Below are 23,310 nucleotides of genomic sequence, written 5' to 3' on the forward strand. Positions count from 1 at the left end.
TTGTCTCAGCTGAAACCTAGATGTCATGTTCATTTTATGGGTGTCTCATGTAAACAAACAGTCCAGTTCCATGGTTCCCAAGTAGTAAGGTGTGCTTTAAGTAGTTGAAATCATGTAGCCGACCATGAAAACCCAATCCATCCATGTTTGCAGTTGTGTTGCACAGACTTATAATTTTCCTGTTGAAAAAGTGTGATCCTTCTAATACCACAGCCTTAGAACACTTTGAATCCCTTTCTCATCCTCTGTAAGAGCCAAAAAGATGACAACAATTTCTACAATGACTTTTTCCTTTATTTCTTTTTTTTCTTTTTTTTTTTTTTTTTGGTCAGAATGTTCAATTGAAACATTTTTGTACAAATTTCAAGGCTGGAAACTACTGGGCAATGTTCTTTGTGATTGATCCCTCCCTATGGCTTGCAGTTTGACCTGTGGAATCTGAAAGCTGAGCTCAGTTGCATCGCTGTCTCTGGATTAATGTTGTTCTTTGAACTGAATACATTAGCACAAGGTGTTTTATCTCTGGGTATTCCTGGGAAGTGAGTTTCACATCATTACAAATATTTCAGTCCACTGTTGTCGGAGATGGGTTCGACTAAAGATAAAAGAGAGGCTAAGTGCATACAAAGAGACCATATCCATCAGCAGACGAGCTAATACAGCTGGAAAAGGGGGACAGGAGTGTTTGGTTGGAAATCCTTTCATCAGGTTAAAGGATAATTTACCCCACAAGCTTGATTTCATTTTTCCAGTGCTGTCAGCTTCTACTTCTCGTTCACTGCCTTGGTCACTTCAACAGATGATTTCTCATTAGCTTTTCATTAGCCACAGTGCTGATCAAAGTTATATTCAGGGTTGCCAAAGTTTTATTCAGGGTTCCCAATGTAAACATAAAAGGAGAGCATACACCCAAGAATAGGAATTTAAAATTTTTTGCAGGGAATTTGCTTGGCACATTTTTTCTTCAGGCTCACCCATTCCTGGTCAGTACAGACTCTGTTGGTGTTAATGAGCACAGTCACATTGTCTTCTCTGGAGTCAGGTGAATGAAGATCTGTTTTTTTTTTTTTTGCCTTTAATTGGAGGTGCCTTCTCTGTGGTGCATCTGTTTCTGATGTTGGGGGCATAGATTTTTACCATCAAGTCACTTTTGTATCAGAAAAGATTTAACTGGTCACTCACCAAGTGCAGGAGTAAAAGCAAAGTGCTTGTCAACAAAAGCTGAGTGTGCAATACTCATCTTTCACATGTTTTCTGCCCTCCTTAGATGCTGGTTGAGAATGAACAATGTTTAGAAAACAAGTTGTCTTTCTCTGTATTCTCCATCAAATGTCCTTATTTAAGGTCTTCCCAAACTTGTCACTCAGCTGCTGTATTAGTTTGGCCAGCTCACCAGTAGCTTGGGACTTTTCCTCTAAGAGTTCATAGCGGAGACTGGAAATATCTTGTTTGATTTCTTTAAGTTCTCCTGAAAGAGGAAAATGTTCTTGTTAGCCATACTCAACCAAGTCAGTAATCCCTATGGTTCCAAGACCCAAGAGAGCAATAATTGCAGTGTTTGGTCAGGAATGTGTGTGGAGCTGCATTTGATCTTCCTGCATTATACACACAATATCTGTAGTTGAAAGGAATAACCTGTACTTGCAGTAGGGGTACCAACAAATACAGCTGTTGAAGAGTTGTGGAGAGTTCATGTTTCTTTCTCAAATTTGTTCTCCCTCCACAAACTGATCTCCACCTACATAGGAGGTAGGTAAGAGGTGTAGTTAAGAGGTGTTAGAGTTCTTTTCCATCTGCACAAAAATCCCACAAGCCACCACAGCAGTGTGAATCTGGATCCCATTCAAAACACGGTCCTTGGGGCAGGCTTGGGCAATGCAGTCAGAAAATGCTTCACCTGGACACCAGGGTAAGGTTGGGTGTTGGCAATACCTTGGTGGTGGTAAAGGAAGGAGAGCTAGAGCTACAGGGGTGAGCAGGGCTGGGTGAAGATCCTGTGAGATTTGTGTTCTGCTAAGGACAAACCAGGACCAGGGCTGGGTGAAGATCCTGTGAGATGTGTGTTCTGCTAAGGACAAACCAGGACCAGGGCTGGGTGAAGATCCTGTGAGATGTGTGTTCTGCTAAGGACAAACCAGGACCAGGGCTGGGTGAAGATCCTGTGAGATGTGTGTTCTGCTAAGGACAAACAAGGACCTGGAATTCCAAGGGCACAAGGGCGGCTCAGAGTCAGCACTGCTCACCTGAGTGTGAGCATGAGCAAGCTCTCTCTACAGAGCATCTTAACTAAGCTCAACCCTCCTCCTGGCCAGATCAGCAGCAATAACAGCTCATGCTCCTTAGGTGGGTCAATGATAAAATTCCACTTGCCTTCATTGACCTCGTCGTTTTCCCGGTCAACCTGAGCCTTCAGCACATAGCGCTTGATCAGACGCTTCATTATCTTCTGGAAGGAGAACAGAAACACTCCTTCAGTGGGAGACTGTCCACATGCCAGACTTATTATGAGCAATTAATATGGTTTCACTAGAGATTTTTTTTTATTTTTCCCCCCCCATTTATTTTACATTTTATATTGTGAAGATTGCACTACAGTAGTTGACTGACAGCCACTCAATCACTCGGCACTTTGGGGTTCTTTGTGGGATGTATGTGAATCTACAGCATGTCCCAGACAGAAAGAAAACACAGATGATCCAATAAAAAGCTAAGGAAATGGGTTCCAGAGCCTTCTTTTAGCATGTTGCTGTCTAATAGTACTTTACAGGAAGAAATAAGTGGTAATTAATGATGTTAGCAAACTCACAATGCAGCTGACTTGAGGTTCACAGGAAGACTCTGTTAGCCTTGTCATGGGGTTTTTAAGAGAAAAATTTAGAGGACAGAGAAAATAGAGTCTGAACAAAGGTGGGGAACTTGGCTTAAGGGAGAAAAGTTTCTTATGGAAATGGTGGATTTTAAGAGATATATATGGGGAAAAATATAAAGCCATGTAAATTTAGAAAATGGAAGATGATTGTTAGTATGGAATAGTAAGTATGGGAATAGATGATAGTTATGGATATGAGCTTGCAATGTGCTATTGTTCCAAGAATGTCTAAGTTCCATTTATCTAAAAGGAAAGTAACTTTGGCAGTTTTGGGCTGCACTCTGGGGTACAGCTCATAGCCTTATCTTCACTGTAGAAAAGAAACCTAAGTGGGGGAAAAAAATCTCATAATAAAAACCTATAAAGGAAAAAAGGAATAAAAATATATAAACATAAAAAGAAGTGCTCTCTAAGAGACAGAGATTTACATACATCCTCTGAAAACACAAGAGAGCTCAGTGTCTTTGATTGACCAGATGTCCAGCGTTAAAGGAGAAGCCTCTCCCGGCATGGACTCACTTCTTCACAGAGCAATCTCTGCTCGGAACATCTGAAAAATGCTACAAAGGGTGTGAAATTAAGAAAACAGTACACCTGCTCTTTTTCCTGCATAGCCAAATAAGGATTATAGCAGTGAAAAAGGCTAGTGGAGATTAAAGAAGGATCCAGTCATTTGTCTATGCCATGCAGCCATGGAATATGGGGTGACTAGGACTGTCCTTTATGCCAGAGGCATCTGGCTAAGCAGGTGAGTCACTAAGGCAGCAGAGATGAGTACAGTGCACCTACGGTGTGCTGGAGATGGCCAAGGTAGTAGAATCCAGAGGGAGGTAGGGCTGTCACCTGAGAAAACATAAATGAAGTAATGTTTGGGGAAAGTAGGGAAATCCTGGAGCCAAAAATAAGTCTTTTTTTTCCAGAGCAGAAGTTAGAGGAGATTTAGACTAAAACAAGGAATCAGAACACAGGTTCTTGTTACCTGGAAAAAAAGATACATAACCTCTCCTTACACCAGTTCCCATATTCTCTTTGATAAAGATACTGTTTTTCCTAGACTAATTTATTCTCAAATCATGGCAGCTGTGTTGACTTGTTCCTCATGCTTTTCAAAATATTGCAAGTTTAAATTCTGTATATTTTTGTTACCCCTCTAGAGCACTGTTCATATGTAGTCTTAAGTACACAGACTGCAAAGGCTGCAGATATATCCCTTGATAAACACTGGTAAGCTAGAAACAAGTGCTTCAAAGGTTTTCCCAGTAGTAGAAAAGCTTTACAGCCTGATTATCACACTGTTCCTTCTTCTTTATGTTTAGACTATTACATTCTCCTTATATTATTTGGGCAATTTCTTTCTGCAGCAACCAAAATGTTCTAAGGTAGTTTGAAGACAAACCTGGCATTATTAAAACAAAATAACATGTACTTAGCTTTTTCTATCTATTTTTCACGGTCACCTTTGTCTTTTTAAATATTGGAAATAAAGGTCTAATTTACCACAAACACTTGGTGATCTCATTGAGAAATAATAGCTACAGGAAGAGAACCAGTTCAGCAGAGGCTGACACATCACCTGTGGGCTTGAATGGATGGGGACATGTCAGAAGTGCTGAAATGCCACTTTGAGCAGGACACAATCTCTCATCCCCTTTACTTTGATAGAATCAAGCCAACTAACGCCAGATGCCAGAGTGAATGCATCCCATTTCTAACTTAGATTTTTAGATACCCCTCTTATTTTGGTAGAAAAGCATGAAAAATTTTTAAAACCAGTAGAAATTTCTTACTGGTCTGCTGAACAGCTGGGGAGCCCATTGTGCTGAAAGCTGTACCAAGACAAGACAATCCAGTTCTGGAATTGCCCTTGCACATTTTAGCCAATTTAACTATTATTTTCCTCATCTGTCTTTAATGTCAGTCCCTTCAGACACAACACTTGCCATCGGATTCCATTCCACTTTTGTGCTACAAAAGAAGCCAAAAATCCTGCAGGGCACATTCTGTTTATTGTGTTGCCCTGGGACATGTTTGCACAAGAAATGACACATCTGCTGGCACCACACTGGAGCTGGACAGACAGCTGTGTTACCCTGTGCCACCTCTGCAGCCACAGGGGGTTCTGAACCGTAGCACATTGCAGGGTTAGCTGGGCAGGACAAGCCAGGGGAAGCACATGCAGATGTTAATGCAGCAGCTGGAGAGGTGAGGGATGAAATGCTGTCAATGCAAGATGGGAGGAGTAAAGGTTGGGTGATGTGTGTTGAGTTAAACACCCTCAGAGGCATTAATCAGCATGACAAATGCTAACACCATGCGTGTTTCCATGGGGTACAGACTGCTTTTCTTTCCATAACACCCCAGCCCAGCCCCGAGGCAGTGCCCATCCAGGACAGCATCGCCTGGAGAAGGCAAAGGTGATTGCTGCAGGTGGGAGCTGGGCAGGGGCAGAGCTCTCCCCTGGCTCCTGCTTTCATGCTCTGATTACCTGGTATCTCGTGGGCTTGGTGTAAGCGTTCTTCCCAGAAAAACTCTCTGTGTTCTGAATGCTAGAGTGAAAACGAACTTTCTGAAATTATAAAACATCATGACATGATTAAATCAATGATAGCTTCCCATTCCCAGACAGCCCCAAACTAAGAAGAGCTTTAGAAAAACAGTAGGAAATGGTTCTATGTACAGTACAGTAAAAGCTAGAACATTCAAGCCAAAAAAGGAAATTTTTGGAAGATAGAAAAAACCAAAAAAATACACAAATTAATGGAAAAATCTGGATTCTAAATTATCTAGACAGAAATGCTATTCACACACATGTTTTAGACAACAAGGTATAAAGAGGCACAAAATACTTTTATCTTAATGAGGCTGATGCTTATCCATTCAGAACACAAGATAACTGCTTGCGTTTGGAAAGAACGGGATTGTGGTACAAAGCCAAATTCTGAAACACAATTGATTTTCATGGGTCCTTTTAAAACAGCAGTACCCTTTGCTCTTTCTTTTGGGTCAAGAAAAATATGCATTTTTTAAACAGACAATTTTATATTAATCAGAGGCATGACAGCTCTAGAAGCTTCCAAGGAGACTTTTCTGGACACTACACATAAAATTTGTCGGAGATTTCTTTGACTCTAATCCACCTCTGAGGTTTTTGATCCAATATTAACCAAATAAATCACTTATTCAAGGAATAAATATCATAAACTTCTGCACCTATATGCAATTGTATGTAGAGGGGAGGCCCTGGATAAGGGCTTTCCTTCCATGGTTGAACCAGAGATCCTAATTTTTTTTTCTTTCAAATTAGGATGTTTATAATGATTGAAAGTCTGAAATAATAGCGTAATTTTTAACAAATGTCTTTCTTACTCATCAGGTGTATCATGGGCTTACAGAGACTCTTGAAGATGATACATGAACAAAATCAATAGGCAAGCAAGAAATGACTGATATTCTTAATTGTTTATGCTAAAGCCATGGAAAATATGAATATTGCATGAGTTCCATGAAAAAAGACAAGCCAAACACTTTCCCTCATCAGGCTTGGGGAGCAGAGGCTTAGAGGAAATTTTATTACTTTGTTTTAGGCTTTGAAGCAGAAATTAAATTTCAAACAAAGCAAGCTTAGTGCAGTCTGATTCAAATAACATTTTAAAAGCATTTTAAAATCATTATTTGAGGTAGTTGAAGGAGAAACACTTCTTTCATTTGGAGACTCCACTGTTCTAGTGGTTCTTCCAGTAATCGATAGCAGTGTTAAATGAATTTGTAGACATGCTTGTCTATCTCAGCAAAGCACCCTATGCTGATAGTTAAATTTTTTGATAATACAGAGTAAACCCCATGGACAGACTTCTCCCTTCAATTTAGGTGCTGGCAGAGAGTGGGTGAGCACCAGACCTGAGCAGTTCTCTCAAACTCCTGGGAGGATGATCCTCTTTGAAGGCTGTGGATATCTATAACTATCCAGCTGCCTGGAGCTGGATAGTTCCCCATGAGCTGGATGGTTCCCCATGAGCTGGATGGTTCACTGTGAGCTGGGGGCTCACCATGAGCTGGATGGTTCACCATGGGCTGGAGGGATCACCATGAGCTGGGGGGCTCATCATGAGCTGGGGGCTCACCATGAGCTGGGGGGCTCACCATGAGCTGGATGGTTCACCATGGGCTGGATGGCTCACCATGGGCTGGATGGCTCACCATGAGCTGGATGGTTCACCAGGACACGAATGGTTCACCATGAGCTGGATGGCTCACCATGAGCTGGATGGCTCACCATGAGCTGGATGGCTCACCAGGACACGGATGGTTCACCATGAGCTGGATGGCTCACCATGAGCTGGGGGGCTCACCATGAGCTGGATGGTTCACCATGAGCTGGATGGTTCACTGTGAGCTGGGGGGCTCACCATGAGCTGGATGGTTCACCATGGGCTGGATGGTTCACTGTGAGCTGGGGGGCTCACCATGAGCTGGATGGTTCACCATGAGCTGGATGGTTCACCATGGGCTGGATGGCTCACCATGAGCTGGATGGCTCACCATGAGCTGGATGGTTCACCATGGGCTGGATGGTTCACCATGGGCTGGATGGCTCACCATGAGCTGGGGGGCTCACCATGAGCTGGATGGTTCACCATGGGCTGGATGGCTCACCATGAGCTGGATGGTTCGCCATGGGCTGGATGGCTCACCATGAGCTGGGGGGCTCACCATGAGCTGGATGGTTCACCATGAGCTGGATGGTTCACCAGGACACGGATGGTTCACCATGAGCTGGATGGTTCACCATGAGCTGGATGGTTCACCAGGACATGGATGGTTCACCATGAGCTGGATGGCTCACCACGACCTGGATAGTTCACCGTGAGCTGGGGGGCTCTGTTTTTTGCTCCTCCAAGAGGTCCAAGCAGACCTTAAAGCAGCCTCCATGCCCCAAAGACAAATTCTGCAAAGCCTCCTCCAACTTCCCTTCCCTTCTCCTCAGTCTTCCTTCCAAGGTTACAGCTGAGGGTGGGCTGCACACATCTCAGCTGGAGAGTGCCACCCTGTTGTCCCCTCCCTGGGCAGTGTCACACAGCTCAGCTGGGAGAGCCTGGAACAATGGCCCTGAGCAGACAAGTCGTGAACCTCTTCGTTCCTCTGCTTCTGCCCCTCTCTCTGACCTTGCTTATTTGGCCTTGGAGTGCCTGCTTTTACAAAAGTTAAAAAAGTGCCTGCTTTTACAAAAATTGTCCTTTTCCTGGTGCAACGAGGCCTTTGGGAGGACACCCTGCTTGCAATGTGATAGAGCAACGTGCAGTGGTCCCTGAGCACCATCCAGCCCTCTCCAGCAGCTCCCTGGCATGAATCCTTTCCACAAAGAAGCTGAAAAGTGGAAATAAAACATACCCGTTTTTTGGAGTTCAGCATCCCCATCTCAAGGTCATTTTCACAGTTTTTGGCCTTAGATTTGCAGAGTTTTATGAGGCACATTTTTATTCTCAGTATGAGATAATAAAATGATTTAGGGCTTGGCACTAGATTAAAAGGAGCAGGTAAAGTCCTTCCTTCATCAAAGTAGGATAGCCAGAGCTTGGCACGTGCAAACTTCCACTCCACATCCGCGTCCTCCTTGGGAAGGGGAGAAGGAAAAACAAATCAACACCCAAATTAGTAAATAGGAAGGAATTTAGCTCTGACCAGGACAAACATACAGGTAGGAGTTAAGTACAACAAAATTCTGCCTCCCAGAACAAGGCCCCTGTACAAAATGTGTATTTGTAGGCTTCTTTCTGGTAATTTCAAAACAAGGAAGATTTAAACAAAATGATGCATAAACAGAACACATGTGTGTTCCAAATATTACACTATTTCCTTGTGTATCAAAGGGTTGTCTCAGTAACAATCTGTTTTTTTGCTATGCTGACAAATGAATGTGTCAGAACATAGAGACATGGAAAGCAGAAAAAATTTTTATGAGCACAACAACAGCAAAGACTGTCTGTGATGAACTGCAGTGCTCTGTGCCATCTGTTACCACTGCTCTGGCCAGGAATCCCCTTAGGGAGGCTCAGACACTGCTGGATGAGCATTCCCCTATCATCAGCTGATTTCCTCTTGGATCCTGTCTGTATTCACCACCATATATCCCTAAATACCTTAATTCTCCTACTGTTCACCTCCTGCCACTGATGAAGGTGGAGAAAAACTCCATCATTCAGTGTGTGTGAATGTCCTTTATGAATTGTCAAAGTGGGCCAGGATCACTTCCAAGTAACAAGGGCAAGGCTAGCAAATATTTTAAGGAGGAAATCATTCACTTGGCATTTATACAGGAGCATGATCAGGGCCATGTACCTGGAGCATTTATCAGGCAGAAGAAAGGATGAGATACAGCTGCTGTACCACTGTGTTCATTGTGCTTTACATGGAGGGCAGAAGGAGCAGAGGTGTGGATCTGCCAGCTCCCTGTACTTGTGTACATCTGGAATTGTGTGTTCTGGTGAAATTCATATCCTCTGATTACCCTGAACCTCTGGAACCTGCTCAGGAACTGCCATGACACCGTGGAGATGAATTTTGCCACAGCTACAGCAGTGTGGCTTCACCAGAGCAGCAGCATGCCCTTCTCTGTTCTCATGGTTTGGGGTTGCACCTCACAAAACCTTTAAGGTGAATTACAGAACAAACCACCAGTGAACAGTTCTAATGCCTTTCTGTTATGCAGTGAGAAGTACTGCTGATGGGAGTTGTTCTGTTCTATGGCTAGCAAAAGGATTTCTTTCTTTCTTTCTATAAATCCAAATTTGTCAGGAAGCACCAGTACTTGAGGTATAAACAGAGGAAAACCAGAAGCAGCAAAGAGAGATGTTAAATGGAAGGCAAGAAAATATGGTCTTGTCACTCCAGCTAATAGCAAACCATCTGCCCACTGACCATAATGGAATTTAATTCCTCAGCAATGTCCATCCCAGGACATCATTGACTTGCTCTGGTCAGACACACACTTTGGCAATAGGGACTTCCTCTGCAGTCAGTCACCACCCCTGGGGATACTGAAAGATGTGCAGATGTGACAACTGGGGACATGGTTTGGTGGTAGCCTTGGCCACCTGGATGAATGGTTATAGGTTTTTTTCAAACCTATATGACTCAGATTCTACAACTCTCTTTAATCTTCACAGAGATTCACAGAGAGCTCTTGAAATCTCTCACTAGTGACTACTGAAATTAATTACTATCAGAACTAGTTTTTCTTCAATTAGGAGGATCTGGGCCAAACAGTCACACTTGTTTTGCTTGCTGATAGTTACAAGTAATATTTAACAAAATTTAGAAACTTTCCTTGCAATCAAGAAGAATGACAAACCATTTTTCCAAGAAAATGGCTTTCACAAAGTTTAAACTGGAAAGTTAATATAGGCCACTTATTCACATATTTTCAGAGATCTTTTTTTCTTCAAGAGCATCTCTGTCTACTACAATAAACTGGAAAATGCAGTAAGAGGCTGAGACCCCTTCTGAAGTAAAACTTGTTTCAGGTGAATAGGATTCAGGGAATTGCTTGATCCTGTGTGATTAGAAACCTTTGGAGAAATGACTCTGGTTTCTGCAATCCTGAAAGGTTCTGGGGCAGAGAGCGTGTGTAAGGTCTCTCTGACATTTAGACTCAGTTACAGCATGCACAGGATAGAGTTATATTTGTACTACAGTTCATGGATGAATCAGACATTACAGTGAGAAAATATTTTCAGCCCTGGCCTTTTTCAATGTCAGGTTTTGAGGGGAGATTAGGACAAGTAATTACTACAAACGCAACTGCAGAAGTTTGACATTTAACAAATCAGAAGTAAAAGGTGACTCAACATTAACATTATCCAAATAATGTATTTTTTTATGCCTTTATTTAGATTAGCAGAGAGTTGTTTATGTCCAAAGCATTTAGCAAATCCACTCTGCTAATAGCCACGCTACTGAACAGGGCTGGGTAAACCCTGCAAACGCCTTTCTGCAGAAACCTATTAATATTCCTTGAGGGCTCTGTTTATATGCTTTAAAAGATGGATTTTGTAAATGTCCACAAAGTCATGTTTTGCCGACCCTAAAGACTCTTCAAAAAAATTGTATCAAGTTTTATGCCTGGTAATTTCTAAACATTTTCATGAATGCACATGAGCTTCATATCTACATGGGCTGGAGTGTTTAAGCAGTAGGGAACAGGGCAAAAAGTCAGAAGAAATATTACTCTGTCATAAGCAAACAATGCAGCTAAGGCAACACACATGGATAAATTATGATAACCAACAAAAGGAATAAAAAATATCACAAGCCACTTCCATTAAATACATGTTAAGGAAATTTGGTTTACTCACAGAGGGTCATTAAAAACAAGGAAGCTGAAATAGTTATAGAAATTATTCATTGTTGATTATTAATTCAATCATAATCTGGGGACAGACTCAGCCTTAACTGTTATACCACATATGATGTTTTCAGGATTCTAACCTTGGATGTAAAGTAAACTACAGCCTCCTTGGGTTCTTAGCATTTTCATTATCAGTAATAATTAAGTTTGTGTTTTTAATCTGATTTATCTTACCTCAATTTCCTGATAGGAGTTGTTGATCATGGCTATTAACATGTTAAGCAGCACAACCACCATAGTCACGTTATATACTCCATAGAGTACATATCCAATATTCTCAATGAATTTATGGTCATACTTCAGCACCACAGATATCACTTCAGATAAGCCAAATATTGACCAGAATAAGGTTTTAAAACTTTCTTCTACCCTAAAAATAAAACAAACAATCTCTTAATAGAGTTGACACTGGGTTAGCCAGGCCACATGCTAATAATAAAAGCAGCAATCCACAAATATAAATATATCTTGGCACAGTTATTGCAACCCATTATCCATCACCTAGGGATGTGCCAGATCACATTTCCTGATTTGATAAAGAAATATGATTTCTGATTAATACTACAAAGTTACAGAGTGCCCTGATTTGCTCCATCTGTTCTTATCAGGTGCATTACACTAGGATTTTGTGTCCCTAATAGGGATGACAAATCCATGGGCAACTTGCAGTCTGAAACTTTTTATGTAGGGCTTTTGCTTCTACTCATTCACTCTTTTTTCCTCCCAAGAAGATAGAACCAAGTCTGACCTCCTTCTCTGCAGTTTCCAGGGCAGAAGAGAAGCATGTCTTTCACCCAGGAGAAAGGATTGAAAAGTTCTGCATTGTGGCATTAATATAAAGAACACAGAGTGCAAATATAGCCAGACCATAGTCTGATTTTCTTCCTGTCCTTCTTTGGGACTCCAAACATGTCAGACACCCAAGCATTTGTAGGAAGAAATTGGATTTAAGGAGTGGTAGAAGATGTTGCAGAAAGGCATTTTGATTTGATTATTATCCTTGCTTGAAAGTAGGAAGGAGCAAGAGGAAAATTAAAAGGCTGAAAGATAGGAAAAAGGGGAATAAGCCAACGACAAAGAGAAGTGGGGCTGGAAAGAATGAAGCTGGACTGACAGGTCAGAAGGAGAGTCTGATCCAATGAGTTGGGGCTGTAACAGGGGAGGGGAGCAGCCACAGCTGAAAAGGACAGAAGGAGGAGGAAGAGGAGAAGGGATGCTGGCACATTTTGAAAGCATTTTGCCTAATATTTAACTTAGAAGGCATTTTGCCTTTGCTGAACAATCCTTAGCCTGTTAACAGTTAATTGCCTCCCTTCTCCTGCCCGCCAGGAGGGAGCACCTTCAAATGAAACAATGCCATAAAAAATTATTTTGATGAAATTTTTCTTACTAGGGTAGTGTTTTACTAATCCTGCTAAATCTGTTTATAAAAACAGCTTATAGACACAAACCATGGCATATTCAACAGGAAAAATAAACATTACATCAATTCCAGTGTCAATTACACCATTCATAAAAGCAAGAGAAATTAATTTCAACCCTTTGAAAGGCTGGTGCAGAATTTCTGGACAGCTCCTTTCTGCTGCAGCAAACTGGTTTTTAATTCTCATCATCATTTGTGGTACTCCACAGCTCATTTACAAGTAGTAGTAAAACTGCAGTAAAGAGTATAATATTTACTCTGTATATTGTTTTGTGGGGACTAACCTTGAGTGGTGTTTCAAATAAGTGTTGTACAATTTCACAGATAACCAGAGTTGCTGATATCCCACTCCCTGAGCCTGTTGCTCTGCAGGGCTGCAGAGATACCCCTGGGGGATGTGTGACCATATTACATTTAGGGACCATCACTTTTCCCCCTGCTTTTCCTCTCCTGTTACACCCTGCTCTGTTCTCCTGCCCTCTCTGCAGCAGGGCTGACCTGGCATCAATGTGTCAGGCTCCCTGCACTGTGCAGTGGCAATCTGGCCACTGCTCCCTCAATAGATGTTGTATTTTCCAGTTTAAGAACACATATTACACCAATGATCTTTGGCATTGAAACCCACCGCCGAGGTGATTTCCCAAACTAATAAAAACCCTAACTCCAGCCCTGAGCCCAGCTGCACCCTGCTATTAACTTTCCTTTTTAATTTAGAAAGGTTCCCTCAGTTTTCCGCCCTGCTGGCAGATTTTAATACAATGTGTCAGCTCTGCTCCTTTTCTGCAGCTTGAGCATTGACCTCTGTGCTCGAGCAGTGCCAGATTCTCCTTGAAAAGTAAATTGAGAGCTGTGAGCAGCCTTGACCACCCCGAGCCCCAGAGGTAAAGGGAGTGCCAGGCTCCTTTGTCATGTCCACAAACCTGATTTCCAGGGTCAGGTAAGGGACCAGTGCCTGTGCTGGTGGGACTGGAGGCTGCTGGAGAGGCTGACCTAAGCTGTAGCACCAAAATGATGTTTAGCAGTGCCCCAGGCATATGCAGGCCTTTCTGTCAGAGGAAATGATTTAAGGAGACCTGGTACCAGTCCCTCCCTACCCATCACAAAGGCCGCAAATGACTCTTTCCTTCTCTCTTTTAGATTATTGCCAGAGATTTGGCACAGGTTGCAGAGAACATCAGTTGAGCTTTTTTTGTTTTGGTTTGGGGTTTTTTGTTTGTTTGTTTGTTTTTTGGGGTTTTTGTTTGTTTGTTTGTTTTTTTTTCAAGAACATCTCACTAAAACATGAGAGGAGTTGGTTGGGAGCCAAGTTCTCAAAGATTCCAAGATGCCAAGGTGTCCCCTTGTTGCCAGCTAAGCAATTTACCCCCTTCCTGCAAGGTCAGCAGGTGTTTCATCCTTCTCAAAGGCAAACAAATGAAGGATTTAGGAAGTCAGGAGTCCTGCCCAGCCTGGCAGCTCCTGGCAGCAGAGGGGTCTGGCAGTGACAGATTGGCAGATGCTCCCTGTGGAGGAGCCTCTGCAGCAGTCACCCTCTTTACTGGGGGAGAACTGACTGCACTGGGGAGACCACAGAGATCGTTTGTTTGTTTGTTTCATTACACTTATTTCAGTAAAATTTAAGGATTTTGCACTGAGGAAGGTGATTCTTCCTAACAAACCATAGCCAGTTATCTATTTGCAGACTTTCCTCACTTTTGTGTACAGCGAGTGCTTTTCATCACAAAGGATCATGGCAAGCCTGTCATTTCATATCAGTCTTGTGCCCTCCTCTTTAAGAAACCTTAAGGCATCCTTTCAGATTTATCTCCTTAAATGAATTTGAGAACTAACTCTGCCAAAAAAGCAAGACAGTCAATGCAATCTACAAAACTATCACATTTTGACAAAACAAAACAAGTAGAAAAAAGCCTCCAAGCCTGGAAGTAGCTTTGGCACTGAGCAGTGAGTCACATTCCCCTTTGGGGAGAGTGAGACAGAAAACCTTGCCTTGTAGCCTTCAGCCTGATTTCTGATGCAGAAAGCAAGATGAACACAATCAGCCTTGACTCCATTTCGATTTTGTTTGCATAGCATGTTCTTAATTACAGGCTGTTTCAAGAGCTGTGTGCTGTACACAGCATCTGATAAACAGATAAACATAGCTGGTGTGGTGGCAACTGCTGGGGAAATGATCTGCTCTTCAGCATTGAAGAATTTCCAAAAAATGTTCAAAGTGTATTTAGTTAAATAATTTCTATATTTAACTAGTGTGGAGTAAAGACAACTGCATCCTTATTTCCTTTGCTCCTTTGCATCAAAAGGAAAGAAATGACAGAAACTTAGTATACTAACTCAAATCAGAGGCCACTGGGGTACTATGTGCTTGTTCTGTAGATGAACAGAGAAGAAACTGAGTACACAATTTCAAAGTACAGTAGAAAGGGAGGGCGAAAGCTAAACCAAATATTCACTAGCTATTATCATTAGAACTAAGCAAGCAATTCCCTCAGTGTACATTCTTTTTTCTGCTTACATACTGCCCTGGGAAGGTGTGCTCTTCTTAAATGTGTGATTTGAGGTATTTTAGTGAGCAGCTGTTTGTCTAAGGCTTCCCACTGAGGCAATCCAGGGAGCTGCCAGTGCTGTTTGGAACTGCCCACAGTCAATTATGGGCACAAATCCACTGGGTCTTTTCCTGTCACAACTGTCCAAGTGGCCTCTGAGAATCAGAGTTAAATATTCACAATTCTGACTGCGTAACTCTCTGTAAAATTTCACCTATCCTCATCAGGATTCACAAACATGCTCCCAGGAGATGCCTTCTGTGATGTTGCTGCAGTCACAGAAGGGTTATGAGGACACCAGAGTAAGCATGACCCCTTTTTGCCCCAGGGATTTTTCAGGGAATGAAACAAAGATAATAGATTGTAATACTTGTAAAGCTGTAATAAAAGCTCTAATACCCAAGCTCTAATACTGAAATCTTTCTCCTTTCCACGAGTAAGTTAGTGGCAGCAGGAGACCACCACCTTCAGCAAGGCCAACAAGCAGCCACCCAAAATAGAGCAGGAAGCACTGCTACAACTGGTGTCTGCCCATCTGCCAAAACAACCTTGCAATTAGCTTATTAAAATTGTTTGAGACTGTCTACCTCAGGGCTTCTGGTTTTTTGCATGGAATGTCTAAGGAGGATTTTTGGAATGAATGTAACTCTGTTCTCTTTGTTTCACATGATGAAAGGGCTCATTTTCACTGATCATCATTTGCCACCTCCTGTGTGTTTAAATAATCAGAAGAAAGTAAGTATTTTTAAAGGCTCTTCCAAATTCTTGAAAGGAAAATTTATGCTCATGGAAGATTTGCTTTGTAAGAACATGAAGTCCCCCCAGGATAAGCAGTCAGCAGGCTGAAGTTAAGGAGGATCTCTTCCCAGCCCAAATATCCCTTGGGCATTTAAAGCAATCTTTACTCCAGTGAGCAGTCATCATTTTGGTGAATATTTGATCATTATTTCAATCAAAAGACAGTAACTACTGGAAGATGCACTTAGATAATGAGTGCTAATAACAGAGCTACTGTGCTGAGTTGCACCAGTGGCTGGAATTTGTCAGTGCTGCTCTCCAGGGATGTGGCTGGGGGATGCCACAAGTGAGGGCTGCTGTGCCACCAGGCAGCCAGGGATGGTGCAGCCTTGATGCTCATTAAATCTTGTGCTTCAAGGGCATCTTCCTCTTTTCAAATCTGAAGCAAGTCACATCCCACACACTCAGTTCTCTTCTCCGTAACTACTGAGTACAGATAGATGTAAATGGTCTCACAAATCCTTCCATTAAAATGCACTCTGAGGCTCCAGTAGAGGTCTAGAATGCAAATTTGGCTCAACAGGGGAAAGTAAACATTGTGTTACAGGTTACATGTGGCACAAGAGGGTGGTGTGGTAAAACTGTAAGGCAACAGCAACTTGCAGGACAGAAATGACACTGGAAAGGTAATTTCTCCAAGAGGAGTGATGAGCTTAGCCCCAGGCTCACTGTGTGACACGTTCCAGGACTGACACATCAAATGCAGCATCAAATGTCTGCTGTGCACACAGTCACCACTGTGGGCTCAGGCACTGTGGCTTTGGAGTGGTTTCCTGAAAGTCAGCACACAGCAAGGGGAAAACATCATGCCAAGAGAGGTGTGTGGGAAGGAAAGCCTGCCCTGTGTCCCCAAGGCGAGTCCAGGTGGATTTGTGACACAAAACTGACTGTCCCAGTGCTGTGCTGGTGCCACATCGCAGTGCAAGGGAGGAGGCTTTCCCCTGGATGCATGGGACACATCCCTCATTCTCAGCAGGACTGTCCCCTGCTCTGGAAAGCCCTGAGCAGAGGGCCAGAGGGGCCAGCCCTGCAGAGCAGCCTCCCTCCCACGGGTACTCACGTTGTAAACGCGGGGTTGTACTTTGCACCAAGGTAGTAAGAGTAAAGGTTGAACATCCCAATCATGAAGGCTAGGAACACCATGATGAAGATGACCATGAACTTGAAGATGTCCTTCACGGTCCTGCCCAGAGAGATCTGCAGGGGCCCGAAGCTTTCGTTGGCTGGAAGAATGTAAGCAATGCGGGAGAAGCTGAGTACCACAGCTATGGCATACAGGCCTTCTGAAATGATCTGGGGATCCGAGGGGAGCCACTTGTTCCTGGCTAAAACAATACATGTACACTGGGTGTTAGTAACAGAAAGGGTTAGCTGGAAGCTGCTATGATAAATGACCGTTTTCCAGACTCAGTCTTGCATTTGGGTGGGAGTTAAAGAGAAAAAAAAACCAAACAACTTTGGGGCAGTTGTACACTGGACCACAATGTGCTGTACAAATATAGTTGTATTTTTCACATGGTAAAGGTAGGAAATTACCAAATCACTGGGATTTACTGAAGCCACACAGTGAAAAAAAAACCCAGCATGGCTTTAAACAAACTTGATATTTTCTGTTTCCAAGTTGAATATTAACTGTGCTGTGCTTTGTCCATTTGAAGCTCTTGAGATGGAGAACCAAAACCACAACACAGTGGAGTAGAGCTGTGGATTTGGATACAGGGCACTGTGTCAGTATTTGGAAAGGAAGCATTAGGGAGACCAAGATCTTCTATCTCCACCATTAGATAAGAAAGTTAGGATTTGTTCAGATAAAGCAGATATAAACATTGTGTACCATTTTCATGTTATCTCTAAAATAAAACCAGTTTCAGAAGTCTAGTTACTCTAATCGTTTTACTTTACCAGATATGCATCATTTACCTAATCTAATAAATGTAAACATTTATATTAATATGGCTTATAAGTGTCCTTGCATCAACTCAGGCTCTTGATGGAAAGATTGCAACTCACATTAAAACGTGACATCTTCAGGGCCACAGCACTAAACTAGGGCATCATTTGCAGTAATCTGAACCAAAGGAAAAGCATCAGATGGAGGAATTCACAGCATCTTGTTGGGATATTCTGTTCTGGACCCTTTGCACCTTTGTGTCATGAACTCACTTTAAATGAGTAAGCAGCAAGGCAGAGGGGGAAAAGCCACAACCTCATCTCTGTGGCTCTTGGCTTGTGTGGGCAGGGAGGGATGCTGGAGGCTGATCCTGTGGCTCTGAACTGCTCTGGGTCAGGCCCGTGGCTCTGGGGCTGGTTGGGTCTAAGTGGAGGAAATGCTGCCTCAGCTCTCCTCTCCAGCCCAAGCATAGCACCAGAACAACCTCCAGAACACCTAGGGAGCCACTGGTGTTCCTTAGTGCCTGGCTCTGGAGCTCCTGCAACTCCTGTGAGCAAAAATCCCCATGGGTGCCATCCAGAGCTGGCAGAGGTGTGCAATGTCTCCAGTCCCCACACCTGAAGCTCTGTTCATTTCTGTATAGCAAAGAAAAACCATTTCAGCCATCCAAAAGAACATTTTCAAGGCACTGCTGCGGCTTGCATTTCCCAATGTCAGTGCTTATAGATGATACAGGCCCTACAAAAATGTAGGTTTTGATGAGCAGCAGCTATTTTTATTGCCATTCTTATTTATTTTTGTCGAGGTGTTGGATGTAACAAATGCAGAGTTACTGCAGCCTCAGATTCTGTGTTTGTTCACACATTTCCCTCCTCTCTCATTTGGAAAGCCAAGCAGATTAATTCATCTGTAATTTAAATTCTGTTCTGCTCACTCAGAGTTCCTGATTACCTGTTGCTCAAGATACATTTTCAGCATGTGATTGACCTGAATGTAGCACAAGAGCAGAGGCTGAATGAGGTTTGGATCCTTTCTGACTGGTTAGGAAGATGGCTGGAATGGATAGATCTAGGGAAAATAATTTGGTTTATTCAGAAAATATACTATATAAATATCACAAAAAGAAAGCTGCTTTCAGTACTGCCACACATTAACTTAAAAGAACAGGAAATATTAGATAGCAAAAAGCATCTTACCATAGGTAAAGTAAGCAACTTCAGGGGGAAGGGTGACATTATTGAGGTCATCATCCTGAACGTACTGATCTACGTACTGTTGTGCCTCAGAGGCTTTGAGAAAAGCCATGAACCTGGCAGTGAATGATGCCACAAAGATGGACAGCATCCCAAAGTCCAGCAGGTTCCAGAGATGCACCACATATTCACGGGGACCCTCTTCCCAGATCTCCTTGCACTCCGACCATATCATACCTGTGGAGGGATCAGAGCATCTGTAACTGGCAAGCACAGGAGGTGTTTATTCAGACAGATCTGTTTGTTTCCTGCTTGCAGTGGCTTCTAAGATCAAAGCTGCAGACTTTTTAATTAAACGTATGAATTGAGAATGGCTCATGTCATCTTTTCTTAAAAATTAATACAACCTTTTGTGCTTATGAAGCAGAAATCTCAAAATGTCACTCTATAAGTCAATAAAAAAGCTGATTTCTGATGATGACAACAGAAAAAGCACTGTTCAGAAACTCTGATGACAGTAGAAAATTCTACTGCTGATGCAGTTGGAAAAAAAGTAGATTTCCTCTCTTGTCCCCAGGATGACCTTCCTACACCGTGGCACTGAAAATGGCACTGCTTGCTCTGCTGCTCTGTTCCTCCTTCCCTAAGACAGTGGGGGTGTCCATTTGGAGAATGCAAACAGAACTGTTCAATAGTAAGTTTAGTATGATTAAAAAAGGGTAAGACAGAAATTCTTTCCTTCCAATTTCATAAAGCTTTCTGTATTAAATAATGAATTTCCATATATTAAAGTCTGAATTACCACTTTGCAAACACTGAGTTTAGCTCAAATTTATGATTTCTGACAACAGACTTAGAAATAAACCTAAATGCCAAACCCAGTGAATTCAAATATTTTACATCCATGTCCTACTGGGAAGAGCTGGAGTGGACAAGTGAATTCAGTCAAAGACCTCAGGTCAGATTCACCAATTTACCCAACTTTCAATCCCAGCAGGGCTCCAGGGCTGAAATCTCACTCCTGAATAGCTAAAGTGTTGGAATATTTAACCCACTGATAAATATTTCCTGCTCTCTACCCAGTCCTGTTTCCATAGCAGCAGCAAAATTCACATTTAATCAAGGAGGAGCAGCGCCTGCCAATTTCCATGTGACCTCCTGCAATCTTCTCCTTTCTGTGAACTCCTCTCATCCTCTCTGCTGGAAGCTCTCGTGGTGTGGCATGCAAATGCTTTTGCTTGGCTCCTTCTGAAGCTCCTGGGGTGTCCCCAGAGGTGCACTGGGGTTACAGAGAGGGAAACAGGTCTCTGGGAATTTAGCCTGAGGAGGAGGAGAGGAGAGCTGCTGCTCTCAGTCCTTGTGCATGGGCAAGGATTGAAAGAGAAAAAGGAAGGCTGAGCTCTCCATCAGGCAAGGTCACAGCGAGCCTGTGAGCTCCACAGCCCTGGGAACTCCCTGGAGATGTGCCCTGATTTGGGTCTGCCCTGAGAGAGAGCCTGAGAGCTGCAGGATGCTGAGCAGAGGGCAGGAGAGGAGCCTCCCAGCTCTCCTCCTCCTTGGTGCCTGGCTGTGTGAAAGCAGGAACTTCATCCCACACTGACACTCACCAAGAGCGAGATTTAATAATAAATAGCCTAAGGGAGGAGGTGGAAGAATTGGTTTCTCAGGAATTTTCCTGGAGCAAGGATGAAATATTAAAGGAACATTTCTGCCTTGAAAAAAAAAAGCATTCCAGAAATGGTGGATAGGAGCCATTAGCCCTGTGCATTACATGTGTGCTTTAAAAAGGTACCAAAGCACTTAAAGAAATATCACATGCATGGTAGCATTGCCCAACAAAGCACTTGTTCACTGATGACCAGAAATTATTCCCGTCCAAATTTATGTTTAATCTTGCTCACTTAATATACCTAAGCCACAGATTAATGAAGAAGTGTCTAAAACTGAGGAGTCTGACTAAAATAAGAATCCATCTGCGAAAGTAACATGCTATTGGCCTATAATTTCCACTGTTCTTTTCCCCAGCTTTGTGGCAATCATTTTTAAAAATGTCTGTCAGGACAAGTAGAAAAGTTACAGTAATTACTTGGTCAGTACTGCTGGGTAATTGTATACACATTATGAGACAGTAATTTAAAGTTTCTCCCCAGTAAAAGTATTGAGAAGAGAAAAATCAGCTAAAATTTAGGGGATGGGACGTAAGATGAAGTGTAAGGAATAAGAAGTAGTTAGACAAAGCAGCTCTGCCAGGATTACATTGCAGTGTGGTGTTTCTGAGGCCCCCAATGGCTCTGGCAGGGGGTGTTTCCCTGAGTTTGATGCTCAGAGATGTGGGATGTGAGCACATCCTAGGCTCAGCTCCTGCTTCTCTTGTTCCCACAGCAGGGATAATCAGAAATGTCACCTTGATGGGCAATTCTGGTTTCAGCAGGGGAAGGAGAGTCAAGATACAGGCACAGCCCATCTGGAAGAAAAATGGGAGTGTGCAAGAAGTGCTGTGCACCACCTGTGCACAAAAAGGAGCAGTTTGTCAGATTTTTATATCCTCTGGCCTGGTGCATAAATCAGGAGCAGCTGATGTTGCAGAGCTGCCTTTGAGCCTTCCTGGGTCCACCAAAGGCTGTTTGATTAAGAGATTAATAGTGCTCAGATTGCATCTACCCAGAGTTTAACTGCTACCCTGGCTGCTTTTGCAGTGGGGATTTAGAAATAAACCCCCTGCTTTGAGTGCACACTTCTGCCCATGCTGCTCATGAGGAAAATGCCAGCCTTCCTCATTTGAAGAGGAAGAGATGGGAAGCTCACAGGGAAGAGGCAGCCAAGGCAAGCAATGAGCCCTGGGTACATGAGCCAAAATTGCTGTGCACCATGTACAAAGGGGATGTTGGCTTTGTTTAACCTCATGAGATCCCCATGATTGTTTAAACTTGACAATCCATCCCATCCCTCAGGTGTGCCAGCCTCAGCATTTACCATCTGCCAGCTCACTAAGGGTGCACTTGAACTCTCTTCATTAATGCTGGTATTAAATGACACTGTCCCCATGCAGACCCTGAGGGACACCGCTTGTCACCAATGTCCATCAGTGGACTCTGAGCCACTGCCCACACAACCCTCAGCAGCTTTCTTACACATCTATCAGCCCACCCATCAAATCCATCTGTCTCTGATTTAGAGAGAAGGATGTTGTGGGGATCCATGTCAAAGGCTTTACAAAAGTCCAGTTAAATGACATCTGCAGCTTGTCCTTGTGCACTTACACAGTCACTCCATCAGAGAAGGACACTAGGTAGGTCTGTGTTGGCCACTTTAATTATATTTCTACTTGAATATATGTATTTATAATATCTGTAAGATTTTAGCAGCAAAAGCTGCCACCCTTGGTGCTTTTACAATCCCTGAAGTTCAGGGTCACACATGGGGCTCAACAAGTGCAGGCCATGTGCACCAAACTTTCACCTCAGTATTGCTGAAACATTACTTGAAGCTTTATGGAGGCAAGCAGGTAAAATGGCCAGAGGAGATTGTCAGTGCAGATGTAGGCAGTCATTAGAAAATCTCATTATATTCAGGAGTCTGTACAATGAATCACCTTTCTACTCCCAGAAAAGTGAAAACCTTCTCTTTAAATGAAATGTTTTCTTCTTCATCTCTCAGGAACTCAACAAGCAGACAGATACCTACTGCCTATAAGGGAAGAATACCTAGTTTAAAATCTAATAATCTTGTCCAACTGCTTTAATATAATTTTAAAAATATATCTTACAGTCTTACTCTATCCAGTCTGGCATCTATTCAGCATTTTCTAGCCTAATATCCTGTATGGGATTCTGATTATCACAGGGACAGGGAACAAAGAAACACTGGCCAGGAAGTCATCAGATAGAGCAGCCATATCCTATTTTTCAGGGGAATTTAATGCCATCAGTACTCATGGAACAGTGGAATTATTTGCTGCAAGAAGAGAATCAAAATCATGGTGGTGAACAAAAATAGATTCAGAAGAGGTAGACAAAGATTCTACAGAGTTGATAAGCTCAATTTCCCAGTAAATTCTCCAGAACTTGTTTAGACTAGTGGTTCAAACTAAGTGACCTGCCAGGAGTAAATGATGCCTGTAGGAAACGTGAGACATCTGAATTTGTCTGAAACTCCTTAGAAATTTGACTTGCGGATGTGGCACACTTTC

At 42.7% G+C, this 23,310-nt stretch overlaps 1 protein-coding gene across 1 annotated transcript in view; it reads right to left on the bottom strand.

Moving 5' to 3' along the window:
* Nucleotides 1-1,325: 1,325 nt before the first annotated feature.
* Nucleotides 1,326-23,310, bottom strand: part of TRPC7 (transient receptor potential cation channel subfamily C member 7) — a 62,565-nt gene continuing 40,580 nt past the window's right edge. Inside the window, exons 5-12 of the mRNA XM_058815316.1 lie at nucleotides 19,125-19,358; nucleotides 17,098-17,362; nucleotides 11,448-11,643; nucleotides 8,258-8,479; nucleotides 5,355-5,435; nucleotides 3,659-3,712; nucleotides 2,371-2,446; nucleotides 1,326-1,468 (exon numbers count right to left, since the gene is read on the bottom strand). Coding sequence (XP_058671299.1) covers nucleotides 1,326-1,468; nucleotides 2,371-2,446; nucleotides 3,659-3,712; nucleotides 5,355-5,435; nucleotides 8,258-8,479; nucleotides 11,448-11,643; nucleotides 17,098-17,362; nucleotides 19,125-19,358 — 1,271 coding nt within the window. The remainder of the gene's footprint in view (nucleotides 1,469-2,370; nucleotides 2,447-3,658; nucleotides 3,713-5,354; nucleotides 5,436-8,257; nucleotides 8,480-11,447; nucleotides 11,644-17,097; nucleotides 17,363-19,124; nucleotides 19,359-23,310) is intronic.

The sequence above is a fragment of the Ammospiza caudacuta genome, chromosome 16 (assembly GCF_027887145.1).
Source record: "Ammospiza caudacuta isolate bAmmCau1 chromosome 16, bAmmCau1.pri, whole genome shotgun sequence".
NCBI lineage: Eukaryota > Metazoa > Chordata > Aves > Passeriformes > Passerellidae > Ammospiza > Ammospiza caudacuta.